Here is a 24,180-nt window from a genome sequence, read left to right as displayed (position 1 = left end):
CAGGGTGATGATAGGACCTAAAGAATGCCAAGATATTGCTGCCTATGCCATTGTTGATCCTCCTCCATGTTTGATAGTTGAACAAGAAGTCAGGATGATGTGCTTCCTTTGGCATTCACCAAATGTAAAACTCTCCCTAAGGTTGGAAAAATTGTGAATGATGATTCGTCTGAAAATATGACATGTTTCCAGTTGTCAAGCATCTAGTTTTATGTTCCTTACACCACTTCATCCTCTTTCAATCATTACCATCAGTAACAAGTGGCTTGGCAATAGCAGCTCTGCTATAAAGTTCAACTTTATGAAGTTCTTACCAAACTCTTTTGCTAAAAACTGGATTGATAAGACTCGCAATAAGTTCTGCAGTTATTTCTGATGTGGTAGTTTTGTTTTCAGGATACAGTCCTTTTCAGTGTGCATCGATCTATTTCAGTCAGCTTCAATTTTCGGCCACAGTTCATCATATCAGACTTTGTTTTTCCAAACTTGGTGAATGTAGGCCTCAGTTTCAATACAGTTGTCCTGAATACTTTAAGCAAATCAATAGTTTTAGTCACTGATACTTCTGATAAATGTGCACCATCAATTTGACCTCTTTGGAATTCAGACAGGTTGCTAATTTTCTTTGTATGTCTTTTAATATCACCTTTTAATAAATGTTTTTAAATATTAATTTCTTGTTTTGACTTGATTCTCCAGCATTACAGTAAAATTATTATCAGAATTGGCCATCATTTTTTAAAAATTAAAAAAAATATATAAAAAAAAAATTAAAATCATCTTACTTTTCTTTGAAACAGTAATATTCTCTACATCTATTTATGTATTGCTTAATTCAGTGCCATTAACGTTTGGTTCTGAATTCCAGAGAATCTTCAATTTAGGCTTTTATAAATCAATGTTGGGTAGCAATGGCCGATAGGTGTGATGTTTCTCCTCCTGTTTTCATGCTGCCCCTATTAAAACTGTACTGACACATTATTTTTAATGTACTTGAAATCACCTTGAAGAAACATAGATCTGCATACTCCCAGGAGCCTACACATGAAAAACATAGATCCATGCTTGTAATAATGAAAAAGTTGGTGTTCCATGTTAAGATGATGTTGAAGATAATACATCTTGTTATTTGCATATATTTCAATGGATATATTACATGTTTATATTAGATTAATTTTGTTTTTTAAGTAGTATTAATGGTTTGGTATGTTATGTGTCATATTATCTGCAAGGTGTTTTTTTTTTTTTTATAATTGGGAAAAGATCCCAGAATGCAAAACTTTTCAGTAGCTATTACTATATAATTAAACAGAAAAAAAAAAAAAAAAAAACAGTAATTTTAGAGCATATAAACAAAGTAAATAACTTTATGTGGTTAACCAGCCGTTGCAGAACCCACAGTTTTAACAAACACAATGGCAAGGAGTCATTTTTATTTCTGAAAAACAGTTTTTTGTTTTTTAAAATTCTTGCATTATACCAATACTTGACCTTTTCCTAATGAATTGCAATATTTATATTATTTATTATTTATTAAATATTTATGAAATATAATTATTTATTTATTTTTAATGAAAAAAATAGCAAAATTTTTATTAATTCTGTTAATAAGAAAAAAAAACAGTATAAACATAAAATTTAAATGAAACTTTTAGACATTTCCAAGTTCATAAAACCATTAAGCACCCAAAATTCAAGCTAATCATGCATGATTATATAATATTTACATATTACTATATTTTGCCAGTTTCACTTAATAACTCTGCATAAATATCACATATCACTTTCAAAACTACTACTGAAGTAAAACTTTATGTGTATTTAGAATTGGACAGAGGAATCTATAACTGGTGATTACTGTGAATAGATATTTTTTGGCTGAGCCAGTAAAGCCCTTTGCCCTTGGGTTAACTTAGTGGTGGTAATTCTGAGCCTGAAAAGTGTAGCACAAAAAGAATATTTGTATAAAAATTTCTTTCCCGAGATTAATGACTGAAACTTTCTCCACCTTCCTGAATATAGACACTGCTTTACTAGACCAGCTTTTGAAATGAAATTTTATGGTTTTTCACATCATAATTGAGTGAGAACTCCTGTCAGATGCATTGAAACCATGTTTTTGCATTTTTGAGACAGGACGAATGTGTATTTAAGTAATTCACCTGATCTTCCGGGAAACAACTTGTAATCAAATAATTAAATTATGAAATAACAAGAATATTAGCATTAACATTAGTAGAGGCATATGATGCAAGAAAGCAAGCTTATACAGCATCAGCCAAAAAAAAACACAACACCTTCCCATTTCACCCAAAACTTTGTCTAGTTCTTCCTTGACTTTATTTATATATATTCATTCAATTGCATAAATAGAAATGTATAAATAGTAACAATAATAGTACTGGTACCTCCTCGTAAGGTACCAGAACTGGTACCTTACAAGGGGGGTACCGCTAAATTATCATATAATTGGCATTATTTAAAATTTTATAACGGTTTTATTAATTGGATTTAAAGTGCTAAATTATATAGGGGATTTTCGGCTACTGTTTATGTATTATTACCTTTACTTCCCCTACCCTGTCGGTTTATTTTACTTTATTTTTATGTTAATTTTTGCTCTACAGTTTTTGCCATAATACTGGCTTACTTTTTATTTTATTTTGTTTTATTTTGAATTATTGGATATATCTGGGCATCATGTGGAGGATGTGCATTTTGCTGCCTCTAATGATAGCTTAATATTTATTTATTTATATTTTTCTTATTTTATGTTATTACATCTTAACTTTTAAGCCATTATTTAAATACATATATTTAGGTCCTAGCTGCCGAAATCTCAGGAAATTAAGTGGCAGGACCTGCCAGAATAAATCTTAGTCTACTGGTGTTTCCTGGTCTGCCTCCACGGGGTAAAAGTGAGGCAACATTGGGCCTCAGTAGGGGTCCAACGGCTAAACGACCTGATGAACAACGGTACATGACACTACACATATACAATATACATACACTTTTAAATCTCTGGCATTTCCCAGCGAACTGGTTCACCCACAGTGAAAACAATGCGGAGATGGGAGAAACTCCTGGTGCCTTTTGACCCTAAACACACTTTATATCTGTTCTACAACTGTCTTTCCTCTGTTTGAATCTATGCCTCCTCAGGTTTGTAATCTGAGCAAGAGGAAGAATCCCATCAGCATTGAGCCTGCTCAATCCATTCAAGGCCTTATACACCTGAATCAGATAGCCTTGCAGGTGCCTAGTCTCCAGAAGCTGCAATTTGCAGAACTTAAGCCTTTCTTCTTAAGAGTACCCCTTTGTTCCCATCACCAGCCTTGTTGCCCTTCTCTGTACTCGTTCTAGCAACTCTGCATCCTTCCTAAAATGAGGATTCCAGACCTGTACACAGCACTCAAGGCCTGACCATTGCCTTATACAAGGGGATAATCACCTCCTTATCCCTGCTCATAAAATCCCTGTATATCATTGACAAGATCCCATAACCTACTCTGGCAACCTGTTTGCACTGCAAAGAAAACTTCATATTTGCCTGCACAATTGCCCCCAGGTCCTTTTCATTCTCTACCACTGTCAGTGTAGTACCACAGAGTTGATATGTTACTCTGGGGTTACTGCTTCCCACATGTAGTACTTTACATTTGTCAATGTTAAACATCATTTGCCACCTCTCAGTCCATCTGCTCAACTTTTCTAGATCCTGTTGCAGCAGCATACTGTCATTACTGCCCTTAACAACCCGGCCAACCTTCATATCATCTGCAAACTTTGACATTAAGCTTGATATACCATCATCAATATCATTTATAAATACAGAAAACAACAATGGACCCAACACTGAGCCCTGAGGGACTCCACTAATAACATTAATCCACGATGAGCAGTGTCCATTGATTACCACTCTGTCTTCTCCCACTCAACCATCCTTTTATCCATTGCAGCAACTTGCCTTTGTTGCCATACTGCTCCGATTTGTACAGTAATCTTCCATGTGCAACAGTATCAAAAGCTTTCCTGAAATCCAAGTATATGATATCAAAATTATTTTTTGCATCAAGTTCCTTTGTGACCACGTCATAGTATCCAATAAAATTGGTCAGACAGGACTTCCCCTTAACAAACCCATGCTGTGTCTGAATTATTATTGCTGTCTTGTCTAGATGATCCTGCAATGCTTCTTTAACCCCAGGGGCTCACATCTGGTGAGTATGGGCTTGGCACACCCAGGGTCCTGAACTCGATATCATCATTCTTCTCTTTCTTTGTGATTCCTTTCTACTTCTGACTCTCTCTCTCTCTCAGGGTAACTCAGAAATTTTTTATTTTTTATTTTGGCTGGTGCAGCATAAGCCTTAGGCTTCCTTGCACCATATGACTTATAATAATAATCAGTGACTCCATTATTTTCCCAGGAACAAAAGTTAAACTAATAGGTCTATAGTTACCTGTGTCGCCCTTTGATCCCCATTTGTGAACTGGAGATACATTTACACATCTCCAGTCCGTGGGGACTTCCCGAGTCCAAGGAGGCTTTCATAATTATGGCTAAGGGTTTGCTTACTTACCTTGCCACCTCCTTTAATATAACTGGATAGATCCCATCTATCCCAGGTGCCTTATGTTTAACTTCAACAATTTCTCTTCCACTTCGCTCTCAGTTATTACAAAGTCATTTAACTCCCTGTTAGAGTTTGAACATCTGGCCCTCTCCTTCTTGAATAACTCTTCATATGTGAATGTAGATGCAAAATACTCATTTAGTTTGGCACAATCTGGGCTGGTATCATCTACAGTCAAACCATTGATATCAAGTGGACCAATCTGATTCATCCCCTTCCTTTTAGAGTTTATATAAGTAAAGAAGTCTTTGCTGTTTTTCCTTGCATCTTTTGCCAAAGATTTCTCATAATCTGCCTTCACCTGCCTAACCTCCTTTGTGACTTGATTACAGACTAGCTTGTGTCTGCCATAGGCTTCTGTGTCGCCTGACAATTTGTGCTTCCCATGCATTTTTATTCTCTGCCACGAGTCTCATTAGTTCATCTAACTTCCGTTTGGGCCTGTACCTTTGCCCAAAATTACTTCCTTAAATGCTACCCTTTTAGAATTTGCTGTTATCAACATCATCTGTTGGTCTCACTGTATAGAACTTAAAAAATCTGAGACCACTGTAGTTACCTTTATGAAAGCAAAAACCCCTCCCTTTACCCCAGATGGTAGCTACATCTTTAAATAAATCCTACATCAGTACACTGTGATCACTGCCACCTAGTGGTTCTGTAAATTCTTAATGCACAAATAATCACTGCTGATTATCAGATCAAGAGTGTTACTCCCTCTTGTTGCCTCTCTAACATGCTGCTGTAGAAAACAATCATCCAATAAATCCACAAAAGCCTTGCTAGTGTGCAAGTGACCAAACCACAAGTTCCAGTCTATATCTGGGAAGTTGAAATTCCCCATTATAAGACACTCTGATTTACTGGCCCACTCTATTTCTCTGTATAACTGTTCATTGTACTCATCAGAGTCATTAGGCCTACAATAAAATCCTACCCTCATTTTTGCTTTCCCAGTGCTTATGTCACACCAAACTGACTTAACATTGCACTGTCCGTCTTTGTCAACTGGATGCACTTCCTTAGATTTTATGTGTTTCTTAATGAACAGCATAATCCTTTCTGTACACATTGTACTCCCCAAATTCCAATTCTTCATCCCTTATATCTGAGTGACACCACATTTCTGATATCTCAACAGTATTTGCCTTGGATATCTCAACCAGCACTTCAAATTCATCAAATTTATTAACTATACTCCTAGCATTGGTGTACATGCAAGTATACATGCACCTGTTCTTAATCTTAGTTACTGTAACACGGCCCATGTATTTACTTGTTTCATGACTCCCAGCAGTTCCTGAAGTCCCCAGCAACTTTCTGGGCTGCTGCTCATTCCAATAGAAGCAGTGCAAGAATCATTTCCACCTCTGCTTGCAGCTAATGTTAATCTATTAGTCTGTGAATCCCTCCAAGCTAGCAGTTTTCCAACCCATATAATATTGCCTCGATAGCATCAGCATATATTCTTGCACCCTTTTTATTTAAGTGTATTCCATCCCTGTAGAAGCAACCTCTCCTGTTAACAAGCACAGACCATGCTGGGAAAAATTCTACCCCATGAGCCCTGCACAATCTCTCCAGGGCCAAATTGATTGACAAGGCTCTCATCATATACTTCCTCCTATTATGTCTGGGCAGGATTGCATACACTTTCAAATTTAACCCTAACTTCTGACTTTTAACAACTTTGACCTGTACTTGCTAAGTAAATCTGCAAATCTCCTAATGTCATTAGTGCCAATGTGTACAATGATATCACCTTTTGTGCCCTTAAAAGATGATATCTGCTCTACAACGTCATCATATTTTGCCCCTGCAGACATACCCTGGTCTGCCAGGGTATGGCAAAAAGGATAGGTGGAAATTCCACCTATCCTTTTTGCACAATATACACTGATGAACCAAAACATTATGACCACCTACCTAATATGATGTTGGTCCTCCACATGCAGCCAAAACAACTCATGCCTTGCCGATGCATGGACGCTACAAGATTTCTAAATGTGTCTTGTAGTATCTGATACCAACATGTAACCAGCAGATCCTTTAAGTCCTGTAAGGTCTGTGGTTGAGACTCTGCAGATCGGAGTTGCTGTTTCAACACAAACCACAGATGCTTGATGGGATTGATGTCTGCGGAATTTTGAGGCCAGGGCAATACCTGGAAGTCTTCCTCATGTTCCGCAAACCAGCCTCGAACAATCCAGGTGGTGTGGAATGGTGCATTATCCTGCTGAAAGATGGCACCGCCAGAGGGGAAGACTGTTGCCATGAAAGGGTGTACCTGGTCAGCAATGATGTGTAGGTAGATGTCAGGTTGCTTGGCGCATGGATGACTGGACCCAGGGTATCCCAGCAGCACATCGCCCAAAGCATGACACCGCCACCACTGGCTTCTTTTCATCCCACAGTGCATCCAGGTGCAATCACTTCCGCAGGTAAATGACGCACATGTACTCAGCTGTCCACATGATGCAACAGAAAATGTGATTCATTGGACCAGACGACGTTCTTCCAATCACTCAAGGTCCAGTTTTGATGCTCACGTGCCCATTGTAGGTGCTATCACCGGTGAACCGTGGTTAGCATGGGCACTCGGAGTGGCTTGCGGCTACACAGCTCGATTTTCAGCAGGGTTCAATGTGCTGTGATACATTACTCCCATCATCAGCATTCCAATTACTGGCAAATTGTGCCACAGTCACCCTTCTGTTGCCACGTGCCATCCAGGAGAACCTTTGTGCTCACCTTGAGCATCGATGAGCCGTGGTCATCCAATACCTCGCTGGCGGTTCGTGGGTTTCCCCTCCTCGGACCACTTTCGGTAGGTACTAACCACAGCTGACTGTGAACATCCCACCAGCTGTGCCGTTTCAGATATGTTCTGACACAGTCGTCTGGCCATTACAATTTTACCTTTGTCAAACTCGCTTAAGTCCACTGCCTTTCCTATCTGAAGAACAATCATAACACTGATTAATGGAGCTCAGTATCAGGTGTTTTTTATACCGTGTCCCGACTCGCGCACGTGCCATAGTTCAGCTGCAGTTGCTTCAATTTGCATAACGACTCACTGGTCATAATGTTTCAGCTCATTGGTGTATATCCCATTTTCCTGACAATGGGGTCACTGACAGTAACTAGCTCCTGTGGGACCAATGCATTCTGCCCTGAAGATTGCCGCTGTGTTTGTTGCCTGGTGCACAAGAACGAGCTCTGGCATTGAGTTGGGCAGCTGAGAGCTTGATGGGCCCCCATTTTAATTCCTTCGAGGGCGTCTATCCGACTCTTCAAGCTCTCATAGATGGGGCCTAATTTCGTCACATTTATTGAAAGACTACTGTACAAATTGGAGCAGTGTGGCATTAAGTGGAGGTTGCTACAATGGATAAAAGGATGGTTGTGTGGAAGAAGACAGAGGGTGGTAATCAATGGACACTGCTCTTCATGAACTAATGTTATTAGCGGGTCCCCCAAGGTTTGTTGTTGGGCCCATTGTTGTTTTGTGTATTTATCAATGATATTGATGAAGGTATATCAGGGTTAATGTCTAAGTTTGCAGACGATATGAAGGTTGGCAGGTTTGTTAATGACAGTAATGATAGCACGCTACTGCAAACAGGATCTGGTAAAGTTGAGCAGATGGGCTGAGAGGTGGCAGCTGAAGTTTAACATTGACAAATGTAAAGTACTGCATATGGGTAGCAGTAATCCCAGAGTAATGTATCAATTGGGTGGTACTACACCAGGGTAGTGGAGAATGAAAAGGATCTGGGGGGGGTTAATTGTGCAGTCAGATGTGAAATTTTCTGAGCAGTGCAGACAGGCTGCAAGAGTAGCTCATGGTGTCTTGTCAATGATATACAGGAATTTTGCTAGCAGGGATAAGGTGGTGATTGTTCCCTTGTATTAGGCAATGATCAGGCCACACCTTGAGTACTGTATACAGGTCTGGAGGCATCATTTTAGGAAAGATATAGAGCTGCTGGAATGTGTACAGTGAAGGGCAATCAGATTGGTGAGTGGAACAAAGCATTACTGTTACCAAGAAAGGCTTAAGTTCTGCAAATTGCAGCTCTGGAGACTAGGCATCTGTGAGATGACCTAATTGAGGTGTATAAGGCCTTGAATGGTTTGAGCAAGCTCAATGCTGATAGGATTCATCCTCTTGCTCAGATTATTCACCTGAGGGGACATAAATTCAAATTGAGGAAAGACAATTGTAGAATAGATGAGTGGAAATTAGCCTTTAGCCAATGGTTGATAGGTGGAACAAACTTCTATCTGTTGTAGTGTAGGTCAACAACTTAAATAAGTTCAAGGCAGAACTAGACAAACATTTGGTGTGAATGGATGGGTGAAATGTGAATGCTTTTTTTTTTTTTTTTTTTTTTTTTTTTGTCCGATGCTATATAAGCTTGCTTTCTTGCATCATATGCCTCTACTAATGCTAATATTTATCTCATAAATTTAAAGAGAACTTCAAATAGGAATTAAAAAAAAATAGGTAATATTACATTTTATATGCAAACTATGTGAAATATAATAATTAATCACGTTAACCATATTTATTCTGCTAAATTGTTCATATTTTTCATTTCAGCACGTCTGAAAGTAAACATGGGAAATTTGTGTTTTCGTCAAGGAAACTATCTAAAAGCAATAAAGTTTTACAGAATGGCTTTAGATCAAGCTCCTAATACACACAAGGATTTGAGGTAATTGCTATTGAATATGAGCTACATTGAATAATGGCGCCTCCGTAGCCAGGTGGGAAGGAGCAGCAGTGCGTAGCACATGTTTCTTGATTAGACCGGGGTTCGAGCCCGTCACCACCAAATACGGAGGATGCGGAAAGGTTAGGAAATGACCACCGCATATCCCGGAGCAATATGGCCTTAGTTGCTAATGCTCCAAATAACAACAAAATATACACATTGAATAATTATTAATATTACAATTCAAGTTATTAGTGCAAATCTCTGTCCATTTGCACCAATAATTCAATTCCTAGTGGATGGATTTTATAAAATTTTATATTTAGGGCTTTTATATATCTCTCAAGCCATTGCAAATGTATTATTAATATATCTTAAATAGTCACTAGTTGAAGGTCGTTGGCTACATCACTCAGGTAATTTAGCCAGTGGATTAATGGGTACTTTTCATCACATTTGCAGATGTAAATCTTCCTAATAAAGAGAAACTGTGCTAGTGATGAAAATCAGCACTGTAAAATCAGTGATATTTGGAAATTAGTAGTGGCAAATAATTCAAGGAAGCAAGCTTATACAGCATCAACAACAACAAAAAAAAATTTTAAATTATAAATAAAAAAAAAAACCATGGGGTGTTTTTACATCCTCTCTAATGGTTTGTCTGATCCTTCATTAAATTTATTCAGACTGTCCGCTTCTGTAACACCAGATGGAAATTTATTCCAGTAAGCAATTACAAAGTATTATTTGCTATAGGATCCTGGAATAGATTGCATATACCAAAGTATCTTAATGGAAATGGCAAGGGATGGGTGCTTGGACTTCAGCTGTTTTATGATTATCTTAAATGACATCGATGAAGTGGAATAGGCCATGATTTTAATATTTCTGGATGATGTGAAGGTTGGGAAAATCTTTGTCAGAATATTTTAACCATATCTTAATTTAAAAAAAAGAGGAAGGTTTCTTATATTTGGGAAACAAAAACCTAAGAATAACAGTTGTCAGGGTCTTTTCAAATGACATTTCAAAGTATGGTAAAGTGCTGCCATCTCTTATCTGTGTTTCTGAGTATTATAGGTATAGATTTTAATAGATTTCAGCACAAAAATAGATATTAAAATCAGAGGGGGAGGAGGAGATTGTCCTAGTTTGATTTTTCCTTACAAAAAGCAGAATTCTATGAAATTCAGATCCAATAGTTGATGACACTGAATAAAGTCTTACATAAAATGCAAAAGGTAGAAGATAGTAATATATCATAAAATAAAGCAACAATGAATTTTTTAGGATTTTCTCACAAAATTTTTATGATTATTTTTCAAATTCTTTTTTTTTTTTTTTTAATTCTGATTTAATTTTTGAAATAATTTCATTCTGTTATTGGCTACCAAATCAAAATAAGAACAAATTAATATTTAAATGCACAGTTTTATTTAAATGTACACAGTTTTAATTTTTGCAGATTTTCAACATTTCATGAAAAACTCATTCTTTGGGGCTCATGCAGTGCTTGTAAGCTCATTCCTTAAATGATTAAAAATGATAGAGGAAGAAAGTGATTTGCAGTTGTAATACAGGCAGACATAAAGTTGTGTGTGCAGTGCAGACAGGCTACAAGGAAGATCCACTTGTCCTTGATGATTTATCAGTGATATATCAGACAGTTGCAATATAGCAATGAATTAATATTATTAATTACTGCTCTTCTTGAACTAATGTTCAAGAAGAGCAGTCAAAGTGGAGTCCCTCAGTGTTCAGTGCTGGGCCCATTGTTATTTTTTTATTTATAAATGATATTGAAGAATGTGTATCAAGCTTCATGTCTGAGTCTGCAGATGATACAAAGTTGGCAGGATAGTTAATAACAGTAATCAGGGTATACTACTGCAACAAGATCTAGACAAATTAGGCAGTTGAATTTAATATTGACAAATGCAAGGTACTTATATGGGGAATAGCAATCCCAGATTAACATGCCAGCTGTATGGTATCACACTCAAGGCAGTATAGAATGAAAAAAACCTTTGGGTGATGGGCTGCCAGGTTTTTGTGAATGATATAGAGTTTTTGTGAATGATATAGAGGAATTTTGCTAGCAGGGATAGTAAAGTGATTATCCCTTTACATAAGGCAGTGGTTGGGCCGCATCTTGAATACTGCATACAGGTTTGAAAGCCTCATTTTAGGAAGGACACGGATCTGTTGGAGAGGTGAGTAGCAGAGACAGCAGAGAGGAGCAACAATATTGGAGAAGGCAGCAAAAGGATGCTCTTACCAGGAAAGGCTTCAGTTTTGCAAATTGCAGCATCTGGAGACTAGACACCTACAAGGAGATCTGATTGAGGTGTTTAAGGCTGTGAATGGACTGAGTGAGTTCAGTGCTGATGGAATCCTTCCATTAATGTGCATACCTCCAATTGGTATTGATGCTGGAGCTTTTGTGAAAACACATTCTCCACAACTTGTTCTTTTACCTACTAGAATACCAGACAGTCTTAACCACACATCCAAATCTCTTGATCTTTTACAGTTTGTACAGATCTGTGCCATCTTCTTTGTTAATTCTACAGACAGTTCTTATGTTTTCCTCTCTACATTGGTATTCAGTTTGAACTTCTTGGGATTTTATAAGTGAACAATAGAGTTTAAAATTTTCTACAAATTATCTCTTTCTCATATGGAAAAATTTATTATTCACCAAGTATTGTTTTTGACTGCATTTTTGAAGGGAATAAAATCTTCCTTTCTAGTATTTTCTTTAAAGCAGTAAGTTTCTGGTTCAACTGTTAATATGTACTAATAAGTATTCTTATACTGTACAGTTTCATAACTTTTTTTCATTATAACTTTTATTCACTAACTGAAGAAATTTTTAAATCTAACTTGCTACAGAGCTGAAGTGTTCTTTTAATTTATTAAATAATTTTAATGTTTTATTTCATTAGGTTTAATTTTTTCATTAATTTTATTAAAAAAAATTTTTAATTCATATTTTTTTGCTTTTATCATTCAATATAATCCTAGTTTTCAATAATTTGAGCCAGCTCTTGTCCTATTTAGTTCAGTGTGTCATGGCCTTCTGATGTGTGAATTTTCCTTAATGGTTCAGTAATAAAATTTTTAAGTAATAAGTAAATTTTTAATTTTCCCAATCTTGTTATTGACATGTTTAAGGTGAAATAATGGTTTGTGGAAGTTTATCAGTTATAATAGATCAGCAAAAGTTAGTTTCAAGACCAAATCTTGATTAACCAAAAAAAAAATTATTGATAGAAAAAGGAAAATTTTCAAGTATTTAAACTTTGAAAGTTTCGGCTCTTCATTACATTGTTTTTTGAAAACCACACTTTTGTTGTTATAATTCTGCTATATTATTTACTCAAGATTTAATTTTCTTTATACAGGATAAAAATAATGAAGAATATTGGATTAGCATTTGTAAAAATGGGTCAGTTTACTGATGCTATAACATCTTTTGAGTACATTATGGCAGAGAAAGCAGATTTCAGAACGGCATTACACTTGATCCTTTGTCACTATTCTCTTGGAGATAGGGAAAAAATGAAAAGAAGTTTTTTAAAATTATTAGATGTCACATTGGAGCATGTTGAAGATGAAGATAAATATACAGCTACTAGTGTAAGTGTTTCAAAACTTGTTTCATGTCACTGTTATTCTGTTTTATTCTTTCAAATTACACTGTTCAAAGAAAGTGCATCACCCCTTAAAATTGTAATTGTCATCCGAAGAACGTAAGTATATGGCAATATTTCTTGCAGATTGCATCAGGTAAGATTGACACACATAGGCGATGATGTAATATTGCATCAGCTGTTACTTTCAGCTATATAAGCATGCTCTACAAGGGTTGCAGTCATTCCTTGCTTGTCAAGATGGTGAGTTACGTGCAGTTGATGCCATGAAGAAAGAGTGTTATTGTTGCTTTACATGAGGAAAGATGTTCTTCCCATCATATTGCTTATAGAGTGTCTTGTAATCAGTCAACAGTGAGTAGATTTCTTTCCAAACTCAAGAATACTGGTTCTGCTGATAGGAGAAAAGGAACTGGACCCAAATGAGTCTCTACACCAAAACAGAACCGCGTTTTGAAGCGCTTATGCCTTAAAAACCGTAAAGCTTCTTCGTCTGAGCTGAAAAGAGAATGGGAAGAATATACAGGAGTGATAGCAAGTGCAGTTAACAGTCAGAAGACACCTCTTCAAAAATGATATTTTTTGAAGTTTATTATTTAAAATGATAAACTGAAGCAAATGGAGGGCTTCTGATAACATTTCAGCCATCTTCAAAAAGGCCTCTAAGGTTGGGAATGTTCACGTTCACAATATTAAATTAATACACCAACCGTTTAAATTAACATAGTTTAATATTTACAAAAATAATGGATATTATAAAATAATCTATTTACAGTGACTGACTTACTATACATTATAATAAAATAAAATAAAAATAAAAAATAAAAAATATATAAAAAAGTTAAAATACAATAAAATATAAATACAGTCGATTCGGGTTATTTGGGACACATCGGGACCAGTGCATTTTGGCCCGATTAAGCGGCTGCCCCAATTATCCAAAGTTTCATGTAAATAGTTAAAAATACAATGTACCCCTCCCCCCCTTTACAACTGGTTCACTGTTCAATCAAATCACGTTACGATGGAGTCACCATTGTAAAGTACCGTTCACTATACGATGTGTAATAAGCGCCGGTCATTGTGATCACGTTTGTGAATTGAATTTTAATTCTATTAAACAGCAATTCTAATTAGCAAAAATAGGAGGAATATTATCCATAGGCTATAAAAGTAAAGATATTAAGTACAAATTTACCCTTTATTACCTTACCAATTAAAAAATTAAATGATATGTGAAATTCGGAAGAATATACGTGATAATCGGAATAATTAATACGTACTGTAATATGTACATACTAACTAAGCTAGTTGACATTTCTGTTCAGTGTCATTTGTGGGTGGGGGTTAATATTTAAAACAGTAAAAAGATAAGCAATCAATAACAAAGAACACCGCACACACACACACAAATTGCAAGTAACACGATACGCGCAAGTGAGAATGGAGTAACAAATTACGAAGCTTTAAAAATAGGAATGAAGAGAAGATCTGAAAATAAATTTTTTTTATATGATTGAAGATTTCATGGAAGTGTAAACACATTTCACCATAATAACCCACAGAATTCCAGCTGTCGGTATTATCGCAAATTCAGTAAAATCGAGTTTATTGTCCGTTTATGATAGATTTCACTAACAGAAAAGCCCAATAAACAGGTGACTGCTAATTGTTTTTATTGTTTTATGGTTGTGACCTCCAGAAATTCGACCGAACTATGGTTGGGGACAATCGTAGGGTAATCTTCAGTGCTGCGGTCTTCTGCCTCGATTAAACGGCATTTTGTCCCAATTAAGCGAAGTAAATCCTGGCTATTTTCTCGATTGGGTTCTGTTTTTTAAGATTTGCCCCAAATAAACGTCTGCCCCGATTAACCGGTGGCCCAAATAACCGGAATCCACTGTACTTAAAAGCGTTAAAACTGTGCAATTGTATCTTCAATTGCACAGTTTTAATGCTTTTAAGTATTTATATTTTATTATATTTTAACTTTTTTATATATTTTTTATTTTTATTTTTATTTTATTGTATTTTATTATAATGTATAGTAAGTCAGTCATTGTAAATAGATTATTTTATAATATCCATTATTTTTGTAAATATTAAACCATGTTAATTTAAACGGTTGGTGTTTTAACTTAATATTGTGAACATTTCAGCCATAATTGTCATGTTTACCAAAACTGTTGTATATTTGCAACCTGTTTACCAAAACAGGTTGCAAATGCTCATTTTGGAATATTTTGAGAGCACCTGTCAAGTATTACTTAGCTTTGGCTTAACTATTAATAAATATCTTTTGTTTATATTTCTATTTGTGATGCTAGTCATTAACGTAACATACTATCGCGGAAAAGGGTTAGAAATGTGAAATTCCTAGGTGATGCACTTTCTTTGAACACCAGCGTATATTTTCATAATTATTTACTTCTAGATTTTCTAACTTTCTTTCAATTGTACATAATCATATGTAAAGCTGTTGTTTCTTCAAATTTATTTTCTGTCATGTGTGAAAGCACTATAAAAACCTCTTAATAATCAAGTTATAACGTTTTCACTTATTTTTCAGGATGATCCTCATTCTCATCTTATTATGGAAGCTATTAAGAATGACAGTTTAAGAAAAATAGAAAGGCAAAGGTAAAAAATTAGATATGAAATAATATATGTTCTTAAGAAATTTTCTTCAGTGTTGGCTATAACTTTCACCCTATATATATATATATATATATATATATGTGTGTGTGTGTGTATAATGATTATATAACAGGAGGAAATTCATTATTACTTTCATTAGTGAAATTTCCAAATGTGTGTGGAAAAAAAACTAACTCTGTGGAGTTAAGTTTTTTTTGTGCAATTTTGAAATTTTGTAAAAATGAACACTTCGTGCATAAATGCTTTTAAATATTAATTTGTTTTTATTTTGACTCTATTATTCAACAGTAGAGTAAAATTATTTAAAAATCAAACTGAAATTAAAAAAAATTAAAAAGTCAGTTCATAGAGTAAAACCTCATCATTACTTTTTTATGCAGTCAGTAATATCCTCTGCATCTATTTATATATGACTTAATTCAGTTATATTAACTGCTGCATCTGAATTCTGGAGAAATTCTTCAAATTTAGCTTTGGAATGCCCAAATTGGACAAATGAGATCAACAGGTGTGATCTCTTCCTCCTCCAATTTTCAGAGCTGTTTTTGTATTGCCATCTATCAAAACCTGTCTACAATTAGTTGAAAATATAGATAATGGCAATACATACTGGAATAATTTCAAGAAAGTTTGCACATTAACAGACACAGTATTTAAAGTGACTTTCAAACATTCAGAACTTGGGAATTAATGGTAACAGAAATTAAGTTTGCTTGTCTTGTTCAAATAAATATATTATTTATTCAAAGAGGTGTTGAACATTACATATTTACTTTCATGTAAAATTATGATAACATTAAAATTATCATAATTTTAATGCAGTAAAATATATGTTATTTATTTGCAGTTAATCTATATTTTACTATATAGAAAACATGAAGCAGAATGGAGTATCCTTACTGCAGCAAAGCTGATTTCTCCTGTCATCTCTAACAGTTTTGCCGATGGTTATGAATGGTAAATAAAATATCACAATAAAAATATTTATTTTTAAAATGTAGTTTGTTATAAAATTTTTTGGCTACAGTGCACCTTAGGTTCAATTTCTCTTTTGGTTAAACTCTCCTGAACTTCTAGAACTTTCTGTTTTATTTTAAATTTATTCATCATAAATGAAATTAAATTTTCACATTTTTATGGATGAATATATAATGGCTGTGTGCGTGACCATTGATATGTACGTTTTGGGGTAGAAACTGTATGTCATCACAAAAAAATATAAGTTTTATTAATCTGTAGTTAATCCCTGTAGCAGTCCTAATTAAAGCAAGAAATACAGTAGACACTCAATAACATATGCATAAATAAATTGAAATTCTCAGTATTTCAAATTATGACAATTTCTCATGTAGCTGTCTATAGGAATAATGGTTTAAAATTCTTGTTAACTCAAAATGCATTTAATGCTGTGCTGCTCTTGATAACTCAACATTATCATAATTCAGTCTTTTAAATACCATCAGAACCTGGAGATTTGTTGATAATCAAGAATGTTCAGAATTCTCTTACTGTCTTTTTTGTTAGAAAGCCAGGAGATTCATTAAATATAATATGTTTGGTGTGGTAGGAGGAGATTTAAAAGATCATTATTGCAAGAGTTAGAGGAAAAGGGACATAACTAATAACTTTGGTAAGAACCAGAAGACTTAATTACCATTTGGACAAGAAGCAAGATTCCTACTTGTGGCCTTTTTCAAAATAATTTTGGATTTATTTGAAGATGATAAAGCACTCAAACACACAACAACAACAACAACAACAACAATGTTCTTGTGACCTTTTGTGATGGTGATATTGCAAAGACGGCTCACTGAAGAAGTGGTTAGAAAATACCACAAAATGTTTGATTCCATTATATACATATTTCCAAATCAGAAATAAACATAATTAAACCAACGTAGATTTGCATGCTTTATTATCTTCAAATAACACAATTTATCTACACGCCATGCCACTCAAGGAATATCCAAAAAAAAAAAAAAAAAGTTTTGGGATTTATTAATAACCTATTTACAACCATTATGGGCTTTAGTATAGAGAAAAAAAAAAAAAAAATGAAGCTCTAAATTTGGATACAAGCCAATTGTGATGCTGCATTCTTATCTTGAATAGTTTTAAGACATTCATTAGAAACCCATGGTTTAGATAAAGGACCAGAATTTAGGATGGAATGAGGGGAAAAAAAATTTTTTTTTCTCAACAAGAAAAATATCAGTGACAGTCTTGGAAAATATTGATCAATAGATTTAAAACAGCAGTTCAACTCAAGAAAAGAGGAAGAAACATCATTCAGACCATCCCATATTGCATTCTTGTAATACCAAATGATGTGAGGCTGAAAATGGCCATGGTACAAAAGCTCCATTGAAGAAGTGACCATCACTAAGTCGTGATTGAGGATCTAGAGGATAACTAATATTAACTGTGTGCTTTGAAGGGTCAGTGGTGGGGTAAAATATCAGCCATATGGATTGTCTGTGTATGGTTAGGATTGCCTAACCATATTGTTATTCTAGTAGGTAAATAAGCAAGTCATATGAAGTCATTAGCAAAAGCCTCATATATTTTCCAGCCAGATTTATACAAATAGAAATTTCCGTTCATTTGGAATTGTGAACATTAAAATCACCAGGGAAAATTATTTCATTGTTAAAGAAGTTGGACTGAAAAAAGTTGGGTTTCTAAGAAAGTCAAAAACTTCTGAGTGATTTTGTCAAATTGGGAGAGCAGTTGAGGCAACAAACGAATTTGACAGATTGGGGTAAAGAGGTTTTGCACTAATGGAGATTAAAAAGGAAAGATTCCACATTAGAAAATCCCTAACAAGATAAAATGGATGTTTGTACAATTACCACCTTTATAGTGAAAGAATCATTGAGGGAATAATTAGGGAAACTGATGATGGAGGTTATGTCGAAAAAAAATTGTGTATATACCCTGTACGCACGAAAGATATTTTATGTGTAAACATCTTTGACGACACCTACTAAATTTCGAACAGCTAGAACCAAAATCATGAACGATGTAGTTTATGCTCACCCCCCGCTGCTTACTCTACCGAATCATCATTTGGAAGAGGTTAGGCCAATAGCCTAATTATCCATTTGATTGTAACCATTTGTTGAATAGTATGATTGCAACAATACAAGTACAGTCAGTCCTCGTATAGCACGATAGTTGGGTTCCTAGAAACCCTCGTGCAATGCAAAATCATGCAATATAAACAACAGGCCCTATGGGAAAAATAGGGTTAGGTGCCGACCACCCAAGATTGAACACATTTATAACCAAAACCTTCAAAAAGGCCTCTAAGGTTGGGAGAGTAATACATATCCAGAATTTAAAACAAATACACCAACCGTTTAACTATAATGGTTTAATACTGAAAATTATAAAATGTACCAAATGATGCTACACTGTAAAATAATATATGCAAAAAACTGATTTACAAAATAATATATGCGATGAAACTTTAATATACAATAAAATATAAATAAAATATTTAAAATACAATAAAATTAAAAGCGATAAAACATTGACTGAAGCTTTCGGAGGCTTCCGCCTCCTTTCTCAACAACAATGATGTTTAAGCAACACATCCTTAAGTAACAGGCTCACAGCACACGTGGTTGACCAGGCGCATGCTCAATATTTCTTCCATACGATCCAGAACCGGAAGCGGCTCCGGAGGGTGGAAATATAAATCGCTCGTCTTTTGTCAGGACCACGGCTTCCAGTAGGGGGTGAAATCGAACACCCCTGTCCCTATTCATACTATTGTTCTCAGACGAGCCTATCCACAAACTCTCTAGCCACTTACGGTCCCAGAACCTGTGCGCCCAGTCAAGGATGACAGCATTCACAGGGGAGACCTGATGATGTTTCTCCCAATAATGCTCAGCAATGGCGGACTTATTGAACTCTGCGGTCTGTATAGCTCGCATGTGCTCTCCCAGACGGTCTTTTAGTCGCCGTCCTGTCTCCCCCACATAATTCCCCACAATCCGGGCATTTGATCTCATATACGACCCCACTACTGGAATCCCCAGGAATGGGGTCTTTGACCTGTGACAACACTGTGTGCAACCTCCGGCCCGGAAGTTGCACACAGCGTGCCTGAAAGTCACGTAGCATTCTTGAAATTCGATCTGACAAGCCCGGATAGTAGGGAATATAAACTGTGGCGACTGGAACGGACTGTGTTCCATGATTAGGCTCCCCGCCTCTATTATATTTATCAATGACCCTCTGGGGGGTAACCGCATTTCATAAGATCCGCCCTGACTTGCCCAATTTCTCTCTCTCTCTCCTCAGAGGTACTACAATGTGTCCTAACCCTACCCAAAAGTGCCCTGGCCACACTGTTTTTATGCTGCGCAGTCTGTGCTGACCTATAATGGGTGTACTGGCTCCTACACATGGGCTTCCTAAACACTGTACTAAGCCTGGAGCCTTCTCTACTCACCATTACGTCCAGGAATGGGAGGGAACCATTCACTTCTACCTCTGAGGTGAACTGTATAAAAGGAGAAAAATCATTGAGAAAGCTAACTACATCCTCTTCTCTCCCCTTTTGCACCAAAGTGAACGTGTCATCCACGTATCTCTTCCACTTGCGCATAGGGAACTCCAAACTTGTAAAAACCCTATTCTCTAACTCTTCCATTGCCAGGTTTGCGATAATAGCGCTAATAGGAGAACCCATAGCTGTGCCATGAACCTGTTTGTACATCACTCCTTTATATAGCAAAGTCGTACTCGAAAGACATAATTCTACGCCACAGCATATATCCTCTACACTTAGGTGCGATCCAGTACTTAGGGTATCATCTCTTTGTAGTGCCACCTTTACACATTCCACCCCATGGGCTATGGGTATACAAGTAAATTTTACTTGTAATGGGTATACAATGACGACGTTGACCCTGACGTGCATAGCCTTGTGACGTAACTGCAAGAAGACGACCCCTTTCGAAACTTTTACAATCATCCAAACAACGAGATGAATAAGGATCTAAAATTCTCCATGCTCAACCGACTCGGCGCAGTTGTAAAGAAATGCAAAAAAAACTTTATGACCAATGAGGACTTCTACAACTTAGTGAGAATGGCCAATGACAAGCAAAAGATTCTGCTCATACATGTAATTTGGAGTCTGTTATCTCCCAATCGCGAACCGATTCAGATATTCTTGACCAACCCAGTTGGTTGCAGAAAAATGTTTATGATTCGCCTCTTGATGGAAATATTCTACCCCTTCAGTAATAACCTTCTGTAATGCCTACATTACATGTGCTTCGATTGGTAAGGCTGAAGCATATCCAAGATCACTGCCCTCAAGATATCCATTTCTCTGGTTACCAAAGATTTCTGCCACAGGTGGCAATGTTTAGCCCAAAGCCCCCTAAGTGGTATGTCCCAAATCATAAACGTTTTTCTACAACCAGCTGGTTTATGCCAGCTCTGAGCACATCCAAGGTAGGTCACCTCCCACGATCCTTTGCATGATCTCCTCTCCCAACTCCATTCTTTTTGCCTTTCCGACATTTCTTCTGCAACCAGCTGGTTCATGCCAGCTCTGAGCACATCCAATTCACATCCCATGATCCTTTGCTTTAAATGCTTTACTTTACTTTAAATTTTGCAAGATATCCATTTCTCTGGTTACCAACAAGTTTCTGCCAAGGGTGACAATGGTTAGCCCAAAGCCACTTAAGTGGTATGCCCCAAATCATAAATGTTTTTCCACAACCAGCTGGTTTATGCCAGCTCTGAGCACATCCAAGATCACCTCCCATGATCCTTTGCACGATCTCTTCTCCCAACTCCATTTTTCTTTGTTATGAAATGAAAATGATGTCATTTCCCCATCGCAAAATCATGACAAATTGATTTTACTATCATCCAAAATTTAGTAGGTGCCACCAAAGATGTTTACACATCAAAAAGTATGTGTCTTAGCAGTTTATAGATGGAAGACATCATTGAGATTAGAACTGAGACTCTGTACATTTATCAAATGAGTTATGAAATTTTTTGGGAGGTTTAGTTCTCAGATAGGCTTGTTCCATTAGTTTGACTGCATGATACATAGATGTAAATGAGGTAAAAGTTAAGGGGCTGGGGCAACACATGAATTAATGAAAGTTTTGCCTGTACCTTACACACAGAAAGATATACTGAGCTATTCAGTATAACATGGTCTGAGCAGTGCTCACACTCACATATACACTGCTGGGACTCCAGCTGGCTGAGTATTGGCAGCAAAATTTTATGCTAGCCCATTCAGGTTTTTATTAGAGCATTACCATGTGGTCAGACCAGTGGGCTATTTAGCAACTGCTGTGCAATATAATTATTTTAAAGGTGTATCCTCAAAATGTGAAGAATATTGGATCTTGGCAATGGATCTATGGTTGCCTTGTTAATATATATCTAAATTTTATATACAGGGTGATTCACTACCTGTGCAACAAACTTGCAGGAGGTGTAGGGGGCACAAAGACGAATCGGAATCACATAGCATTTCAGAGTCCGAAATGCCTTCGTCATGTGGTAGAGGACGTTGAACGGGAGGTCGCGTGAACAGCGATCCCGCTGGAAGTCAGCATTTGCGAACTGGTTCCCGAGGCAGTAGGATGGACGAGTATTCAAACGTTGAACTGGCCGACATGCACCTCGCGTATGAAGCTGCGGACTGTAATGGGCGGGCCGCTCTGTGCTTGTACCAGGAACGTTTCCCGCACAGGCGTGCTCCTCATCATACGATTTTCGCACATGTGCACAGAAGGTTACGTGAGACTGGTTGTTCCACAAGAGGTACCATGAATCGAGAGCGAACAACGAGGACACCAGACAATGAGGAGAATGTCCTACGTCTTGCAGAAGGTAATCCGAGTACGAGTACTCGAGCGATAGGCCAATGATTGGGTATTTCCCAATCCACTGTATGGAGGATACTGTCAACAAACCAAATGAGTTCATACCATCTGCAACGTGTCCAATCATTGGAGCCTGCGGATTATCCACTCCGGAGGACTTTTGCTGCTTGGTTCAACAAAAACAGTTCACAAATGCTGACTTCCAGCGGGATCGCTGTTCACGCGACCTCCTGTTCAACGTCCTCTATCACATGACGAAGGCATTTCAGACCCTGCAATGCTTTGTGATTCCGATTCGTCTTTGTGCCCCCTACACCTCCTGCAAGTTTGTCGCCCTGGTAGTGAATCACCCTGTATACCCATATATCAGAAATGCCCTGTTACATTATTTTTTCAGAATTTTTTTTATGAAAAGTTTAAAGATGTCAATCAGAATTCACAATGACACATAGCTTTTGTTTTCTTTTCCAGGTGTGTTGAACAGATAAAATCTTCTCCATATGCTGATTTATCCAATGATTTAGAAATTAACAAAGCTGTAACGTACCTCAGGAAAAGAGAGTTTAATCAGGTTTGATATGTAATAGAAAATATTTAGAATATTTAATTCCAGAATTGCATATTTTAAAACATTTCAGAAATGTGAAAATTTATTATGTTGTATCTCAGTGTAACTTTTAATCTTGCTTCAGTGATGACAGTGGGTGTAAAGATAAACTGTAATTTAAAGGAAATTATGTTTCTGTGTGCAAGGAACATCATCTCTAGGAAAAATAATTCACTTTGGACGACATAAATAATGAAACAGTTTATTACAAAATGAATACAGTGTCAAATGTTTCCACTCTAATTATACAAATCTTTCTGCATTGGAAAACTGACAGTACAAACAATCATACGAACAAAAAATTATTTATATTCAGTTTTTTGCTGAATAAAGATTTTAGGTAATCAGCCTGGAAAAAGTTGGATATTGTGTTCAGAATAAACTGTTTCATTATTCATCTAGTGCACAGTATATATTATTTTTCCTAAAATGTAATTTAAATCTATTTTGAAGGAAAATAGAAAACAAAAATATAATTTATGCAGAGTTAAAAAAATATATGAGAATCCTGTAAATGTATTACATCAGATAAGGCCACTCATGCCATTTTGTTTTCTAGGAAAGGCATGCTTACATTATATAGAGTAAGAATTAATTTAATGGCAATTTCTATAGAAATAAACACAATGAAAAATTATATGATGCATCATTAAGTTGTGTTTAGAAAGTCAGTAAATTTTAGCTATTTCTTGTAAGTTAGCAGTGCTTAGATAACATACTGTGCCATTTATTATTTATTTCTATATTTAAATTTTTAATCACATTCTGAAAGGTGTTCTCTTTTTTATATATATACAGTGGATTCCAATCGAAAAAATAGCCAGGGTTTACTTCGCTTAATTGGGACAGCATGCCATTTAATCGGGGCAGGAGACCGCAGTACTGGAGATTACCCTGTGATTGTCTCCGACGGTACCACATTGTTCGGTTTGAAATTCTGGAGGCCACAACCATAAAACAATAAAAACAATTAGCAGTCACCTGTTTATTGGGCTTTTCTGTTAGTGAAATCTATCATAA

General features: G+C 36.1%; 1 protein-coding gene across 4 annotated transcripts in view; it reads left to right on the top strand.

Annotated features, from left to right (window-relative positions):
- Positions 1–24,180, top strand: part of nompB (intraflagellar transport protein 88-like protein nompB) — a 226,029-nt gene that overhangs the window by 73,583 nt on the left and 128,266 nt on the right. For all 4 annotated transcript variants that reach the window (XM_090383716.1, XM_090383697.1, XM_090383706.1 and 1 more), the window contains exons 10-14: positions 9,244–9,358; positions 12,766–13,000; positions 15,584–15,654; positions 16,543–16,629; positions 23,025–23,124. In XM_090383716.1, coding sequence (XP_090239842.1) covers positions 9,244–9,358; positions 12,766–13,000; positions 15,584–15,654; positions 16,543–16,629; positions 23,025–23,124 — 608 coding nt within the window. The remainder of the gene's footprint in view (positions 1–9,243; positions 9,359–12,765; positions 13,001–15,583; positions 15,655–16,542; positions 16,630–23,024; positions 23,125–24,180) is intronic.

This window comes from Mastigoproctus giganteus, chromosome 1 (genome assembly GCF_048544385.1).
Source record: "Mastigoproctus giganteus isolate SK-2022 chromosome 1, ASM4854438v1, whole genome shotgun sequence".
Classification (NCBI taxonomy): domain Eukaryota; kingdom Metazoa; phylum Arthropoda; class Arachnida; order Uropygi; family Thelyphonidae; genus Mastigoproctus; species Mastigoproctus giganteus.
This window is presented reverse-complemented; position numbering and strand designations above follow the sequence as displayed.